At 35.3% G+C, this 9,112-nt stretch overlaps 1 protein-coding gene across 11 annotated transcripts in view; it reads left to right on the top strand.

The window, feature by feature from the left end:
* NEK1 (NIMA related kinase 1) overlaps positions 1-9,112 on the top strand; it is a 219,998-nt gene that overhangs the window by 148,064 nt on the left and 62,822 nt on the right. For all 11 annotated transcript variants that reach the window (XM_046657126.1, XM_046657120.1, XM_046657127.1 and 8 more), the window contains one exon: positions 8,320-8,472. In XM_046657126.1, the coding sequence (XP_046513082.1) occupies positions 8,320-8,472 (153 nt within the window). The remainder of the gene's footprint in view (positions 1-8,319; positions 8,473-9,112) is intronic.

The following is a 9,112-nucleotide window of genomic DNA, read 5'->3' as shown; positions in this document are numbered from 1 at the left end:
TTTTTTTTTTTTTTTTTTTTTTGAGGAAGATTAGCCCTGAGCTAACATCACTGCCAATCCTCCTCTTTCTGCTGAGGAAGATTGGCCCTGGGCCCTGAACTAACATCTATGCGCATCTTCCTCCACTTTTTTTCTTTTGAGGAAGATTACATGCTGAGCTAACATCCGTGCCCGTCTTCCTCTATTTTATATGTGGGATGCCTACCACAGCGTGGCTTGATAAGCGGTGCATAGGTCCACACCCAGGATCTGACCTGGCAAACCCTCGGCCGCTGAAGCAGAGCATGCAAACTTAACCACTGCAACAACCAGGCCAGCCCTGGAAGTTTGTATCTTTTGACCACCTGTCTCCAGTTCCCCCACCCCAACCCTTCGCCTCTGGTTACCACAAATCTGATCTCTTTTTATCTGAGTCTGGTTTTCTGTTTGTTTTTTAAGATTCCACATATAAGTGAGATCATACAGTATTTGTCTTTCTCTGTCTGACTTATTTCACTTAGCACAATGCCCTCAGGGTCCATCCATGTTGTTGCAAATGGCAAGGTTTCCTCATTTCTTATGGCTGAATAATATTCGTTGTATATATATACCACACCTTCTTTATTCATTCCTTTGTCCAGGGACATTTAGGTTGTTTGCATGTCTTAGCTATTGTAAATAATGCTGCTATGAACATGGGGATGCAGATATCTTTTCAAGTTAGTGTTTTCATCTCCTTTTTATATATTCCTAGAGGTGGAATTGCTGGATCATATAGTAGTACTATGTTTTATTTCTTGAGGAAACTCCTTACTGTGGAGTCCCACCAGCAGTGCATGAGAGTCCCCCTTTTCTCCACCTCCTTGCCAGCATTTGTTATCTCTTGTCTTTTTTTTTGAGGAAGATTAGCCCTGAGCTAACATCCACCACCAATCCTCTTTTTGCTGAGGAAGATTGGCCCTGAACTAACATGTGTGCCCATCTTCCTCTATTTTATATGTGGGACGCCTGCCACAGCATGGCTTGACAAGTGGTGCTTAGGTCCCTGCCTAGGATCTGAACCGGTGAACCCTGAGACATCAAAAGTGGAGCGTGCAAATTTAACTGCTGCGCCACTGGGCCAGCCCCTGTTTTCTCTTGTCTTTTTGATGATGACTATCTTAACAGACATAAGGTGATATCTCATTGTGGTTTTGATTTACATTTCTCTAATGACTAGTGATGTTGAGCATTTTTTCATGTACCTGTTGGCCTTTCATCTGTCTTTGGAAAAATATCTATTCAGGTCTTTTGCCCGTTTTTTTAATTGTGTTATTTGCTTTTTTGCTATTGAGTTGAATGAGTTCTTTGTATATTTTGGATATTAACTCCTTGTCAGATATATGGTTTGCATATATTTTTTCCCATTCTGTGTATCTTTTCACTTTGTTGATTGTTGGGAATTGGATAATCTTGAATGATCGTATAGGCCTATCTCAGACAAATATATGAGGACCTATCAGGTACCTTATTACCTTATTAAAAGCACTTTCCTGTGAAAAGTTAATATGAGACTGAGAATACTGTTAGACAAATAGTTTGTCTCATGACTTCAAAAATCATGTTTAATTTATTAATTAGGCAATGTATTCATGTGATAAAAACATCACATATTATCAATAGTGTGTTGTTGAAGTTTCTCTCCTGCCTCAACACTTTTTATTTCATTTCCTGTTCTCTTACCAAGTAACCACTGATACTAGTTCACTGTTTATACTTCCAGAGCTTGTTCACACGTATGTGTGTGTGTATGTGTACATGAAAAAGGACATATTTTTTGCTCCTTGCATTTTACATTATTATATATTATCTATATTTTTATTTTTTTATGTTACTTATACATATATCTTGTAGATCTTTTTATACCAGTACATAAAAAAATCCCGTTGTTCTTTTTTATAGCGGTGTAACGTTCCATCATATGATTATACATGATTTACTTTTCCCAACATTTTGTTATGAAGAATTTCAAACGTGGCAAAATTGAAATAATTTCAAAATGAGCACCATATGCCCTCCATTTAGATTCTGCCATTAAGATTTTGCTATGCTTGCTTGATCACATATCTGTCCATCCTTCTATCCATCAATTAGTCTATCATATTTTTTGATGCAGTTCAGAGTTCATTGCAGACATCGGTGCACTTTGCCCTAAGTACTTTGCAGCATATATATCATTAAAAAGAGTTCAGTATTTGTTTACATACAATGAAATGCAAAAATCTTAACTGTGCATTGCTGAGTTTTAACAAATGCCTAGACCTACATAATCCAAACCCCTATCAAGATACAGAACATTACCTTCACCCCCAAAAGTTCCGTCTCTCTTCCCAGTCAGTCTCTGCTCCTGGCCTCCCAGAGGCAACTTTTTCTGAATTTTTTGTATCTTAGATTAACTCACTCTGTTTTAGAATATTATTTAAACAGACTCTAACAGTTTGTACCCTTTTGTGTCCAGCTTCTTTTTTTTTTAATTTTCATTTTTTTCGGATGTACGTCATATTTCAAATTCTGTATACATTACATCATGTTCACCACCCGAACACTAATTATAGTGCATCCCCTCACATGTGACCCTAATCACCCCTTTTGCCCTCCCCCCTCCCCCCTTCCCCGATGGTAACCACCAGTCCAATCTCCATTGCTATGTGTTTTGTTTTTTTTTTGTCGTTTTTATCTTCTACTTATGAGTGAGATCATATGGTATTTGACTTTCTCCCTCTGACTTATTTCACTCAGCATAATACACTCAAGGTCCATCCATGTTGTCACAAATGGCCAGATTTCGTCATTTCTTATGGCTGAGTAGTATTCCATTGTGTATAAATACCACATCTTCTTTATCCATTCGTCCCTTGATGGGCACCTAGGTTGCTTCCAAGTCTTGGCTATTGTGTATAATGCTGCAATGAACATAGGGGTGCAAGTATCTTTATGCCTTTGTGTTTTCAAGTTCTTTGGATAAATACCCAGCGGTGGAATAGCTGGATCATATGGTAGATCTATCCTTAATTTTCTGAGGATACTCCAAACTGCTTTCCATAGTGGCTGCACCAGTTTGCACTGCCACCAGCAGTTCCCTTGTCTCCAACATTTGTTGTTTCCTGTCTTGTTAATTATAGCCATTCTGACCGGAGTCAGGTGGTACCTCATTGTAGTTTTGATTTGCATTTCCCTGATAGCTAATGATGTTGAGCATCTTTTCATATGCCTGTTGGCCATCTGTATATCTTCTTTGGAGAAATCTCTGTTCAGATCTTTTGCCCATTTTTTAATTGGATTGTTGGTTTTTTTGTTGTTGAGCTGTATGAGTTCTTTGTATATTTTGGATATTAACCCCTTATCTGATATGTGGTTTGCAAATATCTTCTCCCAATTGTTAGGTTGTCTTTTTGTTTTGTTGATGGTTTCCTTTGTTGTGGAGAAACTTTTTAGTTTGATGTAGTCCCATTTGTTCATTTTTTCTTTTGTTTCCCTTGCCCAGTCAGACATGGGACTTGAAAATATGCTGCTCAGACCAATGTCATAGAGCGTACTGCCTATGTTTGCTTCTAGAAGTTTCTTGGTTTCGGGTCTTACATTCAAGTCTTTAATCCATTTTGAGTTGATTTTTGTGCATGGTGTAAGGGAATGGTTTACTTTCATTCTTTTGCATGTGGCTGTCCAGTTTTCCCAACACCATTTATTGAAGAGACTCTCCTTTCTCCATCGTATGCTCTTGGCTCCCTTGTCGAATATTAGCTGTCCATAAACTTGTGGGTTTACTTCTGGGCTCTCAATTTTGTTCCGTTGATCTGTGTGTCTGTTTCTGTGCCAGTACCATGCTATTTTGGTTACTATGGCTTTGTAGTATAATTTGAAATCAGGGAGTGTGATACCTCTATCTTTAATCTTTTTTCTCAGGAATCCTTTGGCTATTCTGGGTCTTTTGTTGTTCCATATAAATTTTAGAATTCTTTGTTCTATTTCTGTAAAAAATGTTGTGGGACTTTGATAGGGATTGCGTTGAATCTATAGATTGCTTTAGGAAGTATGGACATTTTAACAATGTTAATTCTTCCAATCCAAGAGCACGGAATATCTTTCCATTCTTTGTGTCTTCTTCGATTTCTTTCAACAATGTTTTATAGTTTTCAGTGTACAGATCTTTCACCTCTTTCGTTAAGTTTATTCCTAGGTATTTTATTCTTTTTGTTGTAATTGCAAATGGGATTGTATTCTTAATTTCTCTTTCTGCTACTTCATTGTTAATGTATACAAACGCAACCGAAAAGAAAGGAACTGAGAACAACTACTAAAACACCCCCAAAAAAAGAAAAAGTGACAAAATGGCAATAAATACATATTTATCAATAGCTACGTTAAATGTCAGTGGACTAAATGCTCCAATCAAATGCCATAGGGTGGCCAACTGGATAAAAAAACAAGATCCATGTATATGCTGCATACAAGAGACACACTTCAGACCTACAGACACTCACAAACTGAAAGTGAAAGTATGGAAAAAGATATTCCATGCAAATGGCAAAGAAAAGAAAGCGGGGGTAGCAATACTTATATCAGACAAAATAGACTTTAAATCAAAAACTGTAATAAGAGACAAAGACGGGCACTACATAATGATAAAGGGAAGAATCCAAGAAAATAATAACACTTGTAAATATCTATGCACCCAACATAGGAGCACCTAAATATATAAAGCAATTATTAACAGACATAAGAGGAGAAATAGACAGTAACACAATAATAGTAGGGGACTTTAACACTCCACTTACACCAATGGATAGATCATCCAAACAGAAGATCAATAAGGAAACACTCGCCTTAAAGGACGCGTTAGACCAGATGGACTTAGTAGATATATACAGAACATTCCATCCAAAAACCACAGAATACACATTCTTTTCAAATGCCCATGGAACATTCTCCAGGATTGATCACATATTAGGCCACAAAACAAGTCTCAATAAATTTAAGAAGATCGAAATAATACCATGCATCTTTTCTGACCACAAAGGTATGAAACTGGAAATCAACTACAGAAAGAAAACCAGAAAAGCCACAAAAATGTGGAGATTGAACAAAATGCTACTGAACAATGATTGGGTCAATGAAGAAATCAAAGAAGAAATAAAAAAATTCCTGGAGACAAATGAAAATGAAAACACAACATGCCAAAATCTGTGGGATACAGCAAAAGCGGTTCTACGAGGGAAGTTTATAGCAATTCAGGCCCACCTCAACAAAGAAGAAAAATCCCAAATAGACAATCTAAATGTGTCCAGCTTTTTTAGCTCAGCATAATGCTTTCTGAGATTCATCTGTGTGGTAATTGATTATCAATAGATTGTTTCTTTTTAAAATATTTACTTTATATTGATATGGTCACTTCTGCTCTTTTTTGCTCAATGTTAGCCTGGTATATCTTTATCCTCTTTTTTTCTATTAATCTATTTATGTCTCTATATTTAAAGTAGATTTCTTAGAGGCAGCATATTGTTGTTTGCTTTTTTAATCCACTCTTACAACTTTTAACTTAGTATGTTTAGACCATTTACATTTAATATGATTGTTGATATTGTTGGATTTAAATATACCATTTTGCTATTTGTTTTTCTGTTTGTCTCTTCTATTCTTTGTTCTCTTTGCTCTCCTATTTCTATTTTGCTTTCTTTTGGATTATTTTTTATGATTCCGTTTTATCTCTGTTACTGGCTCATTAACTATAGCTCATTGTTGTGTTATTTTAGCATTTGCCTTAGAGTTTATAGCATACATCTTTAACTTATCACAGTCTATCTTCAAGTGACTTATTACATTTCACATCTAGTGTAAGAACCTTACAATAATGTACTTATATTTGTTCCCTCCCAGTCTTTGTGCTGTTCTTTTTTAAAAAATTTATGCTATAAACCCCACAATACATCATGGTCATTTATCCTTTAAAGAGTTTTGAATAATAAGAGGAAAAAATCTTTTGTATCTACCCATGTATTTATTACTTCCAGTGGTCTTTATTCTTTAGTGTAAATCAGATTTCCATTTGGTATCATTTGTCTTCTGCCTGAAGGACTTCCTTTAACATTTCTTGTAATGCATTCCTGCTCATGATGAATTCTTTCAGCTCTTGTGTGTCTGTGAAAGTGTTTATTTTGCCTTCCTTTTTTAAAGATATTTTTTCTGGTATGGAATTCTGAGTTGACTTTTTTTCTTTTGGTACTTTAATTATGTTGCTCCAGTGTCTTCCAGTTTGCATTTCTTTTGATGAGAGTCTTCTGTCATTCTTATTCTTTATTCCTCTGTGTATAATATGCCTTATTTCTTCTGGATGCTTTTTAGATTTTTCACCTAAGCCTTGGTTTTAGTAAATTTGACCATAACATGCTTTTGTGTCATTTTCTTCCTGTTTCTTTTGCTTGAGTTTTGTTGAACTTCTCAGATTTGTGAGTATAGTGTTTTCATCAAATTTGGATTCTTTGCCATAATTTTTTCCACCTTTTTTCTCTCTCCCTTTCTAGAAGTTCAGTATGGATATTGTTAATGTTTTCCTTGTCTCTAATAATCACCATCAATCTTCTCTCTAGCTTGTTGAAAATATGGAATTCAGTTATAATGACAGTTATAAATGTCCTTGTCTACTAATTACATCATGTCTATCATTTTGGGGTTGATTTGATTGGTTGATTTTTTTTTTTTTACTCTTTATCTTAGGTTGAATACTGCTTCTGTGCATGCTTGGTCATTTTTGTTTGGAAGCCAAACAGTGAATTTTACCTTGATGGGTGCTATATATTTTTGTGTTCTTATAAATATTCTTGACCTTTGTTCTGAGACACAGTTCAGTTACTTGTAAATAGCTTGACCCTTTTAGGTCTTGCTTTTAAGCTTTGTTAGGTAGAACCAGAGCAATGTTTAGTCTGTGGCTGATGTTTCCCCCTTTACTGTGTCAGAAACCTTTCTGAGTAATCTACTTGATGCCTTGTGAATTATAAGACTTTCTTTTCTGGCTGGTGGGAGTAGGGACTGTTTCTGATCCTTTGTGAACTCCAAGTATTATTCCCTCTACTCCTTTTGGGTAGTCTTTTCTCTAGACTACAGTTATTTCCTCACACATGTGCTGATCGGTATTCAGCTCAACTTGAACCGGGCTCTTCACAGTTCTCCTGAGTTCTCTCTCTGTGTAGCTTTCTACTCTTCAGGACTCTGTTCTGCCAACGTTAACCACTTTTGCCTCCCTGGACTTCCAGTTCTGTGACCTCTGCTCAGAGAGACCACCAACTCCACATGGTTTTCCTTCCCCACATCAAAGGGGATAAAGTCTAAATGTCTTCATATGGACATTCGGTTTTTCCAGTTTTGTTTGTTAAAGAGCCTCCCCCCACATTAGATTGCTTTGGCATCTTTGTCAGACACCAAGTGGCTGTAAGTTATTTCTGGGTTCTCTACTCTCTTTTAGCCATCTTTTTGAAAATCAGTTCCCTATTGGTAATCATTTTGGCTGTACAAAACTGAATATTACCCGTTGATTTGCAGGTGCTTACTTTTATGAAACTGGTACACAGAAATTTGTACCAACCTGTATTTGGTTACCATGGAAAGTTTATATGTCTTATACTCCATAATATTTGAGGTTATATCCTGTCTATTACTGCTAGGTACCTATATACTAAATGTACTACTACTAAACGTTCTAAAGACTCAGACTTTAGTAGATAATTTTCTATTTTTTGCCTGCTAAATTTTATTTATAAGGTTTACCCAAAATTGTTAATGTCAGAAAGAAAGTGTCAGTTGCCTACTTATGATGTATAAGATAAAATAAAACAAAATTTCTTAGAAATACTTTTCTCTACTTTTAATCCACATGCACATTTATCTTAGGATTTGTTTTCTATTCTCTATAATTAAGTTTATAGAAGCAAAATATTTTTATATTTTTGTACTCCCCAAAATTATTGCTTAACTATCTTCATTTTTTATTTTCGCAAATTAAAATTATAGTATATTATAATTTATGCTTTATGTTCCCTAAAACTAGAATTTAATTCTTAAGTATTTAAAAAGGCAATACTAGATATTTTTCTTGTTAGTAGTGTCAGTTGCTTCTGTTCTTTCTATCATTCATCGTTCATTCCCTGAAAGTCTTTCTTTAAACATCATCATTATATGCTGTTTGTTTACAAAAACTTTTTCTCACGAAACACTTAACTGGATAGAAGACCTTAAATCTGACTTATAATGCAGGATTATTATTATTACGTTCTATCATTGAAAATTATTTTTTGTATCTTTCTCTTCTAGAACATACGGTAGGAGAGGTTATTAAATTAGATCCTGGTGGATCTCCAAGAAGAGTCTGGGGAAAAAGCCCTACCAATTCTGTTCTAAAGATACTTGGAGAAGCTGAACTACAACTGCAGACAGAACTATTGGAGATCACAGCCGTTGGAAGTGGTAAGCAGAGAGTAGCTGTTTTTCCGTACTAGAAATAATACTATTAAAAATCAAATTGTATTTTTTAAGATGTGTCTATTTTAAGTGAATTATTTGTAAAAGATCATCTTTTTTGTCATAATTTCTAGTTAGATGGAGAATGGTTGTATTTTCTGGGGAGCTGTCTCAAATGACAGTCTTGAGTTTTGGTATGTTATAATCTGAATAGGATATAATATAAAAGGAAAAGGAAATGTGTATGGAGGGAGCCAGAAAAGTAGAATAGTCACAGCAATATTTTGCATGAAGAAAGATATAAAAGCAGTGTGTTGAGATGAATCGTGTATATTTTAATGTGGATTCAGGAATCACGTTGACTAAAAGATATCTGTAACGGGTTTGACATACATTAACCTAGGACTGGGGAGGATCAATTCTTGTGAGGCAGGAGGAAAATATTTATGATCCATGAGTATTGTGGGTCTTGGTATTATAGCTATGCATAAGGAAGAGTGTCTGTGTAAAAGGAGGTGTTTTCAGATTTAGCATCTTATTCAAATGAAGAGGAAGTTGAATATAGTTTTTTTTTTAAGTTGTGTCTAGGCATGAGTGTAGTGTGTGTATGTGTCACTTTTGCTCTCTTTCTCTCTTTCTACCTCTG

Source organism: Equus quagga, chromosome 3 (genome assembly GCF_021613505.1).
Source record: "Equus quagga isolate Etosha38 chromosome 3, UCLA_HA_Equagga_1.0, whole genome shotgun sequence".
NCBI lineage: Eukaryota > Metazoa > Chordata > Mammalia > Perissodactyla > Equidae > Equus > Equus quagga.
This window is presented reverse-complemented; position numbering and strand designations above follow the sequence as displayed.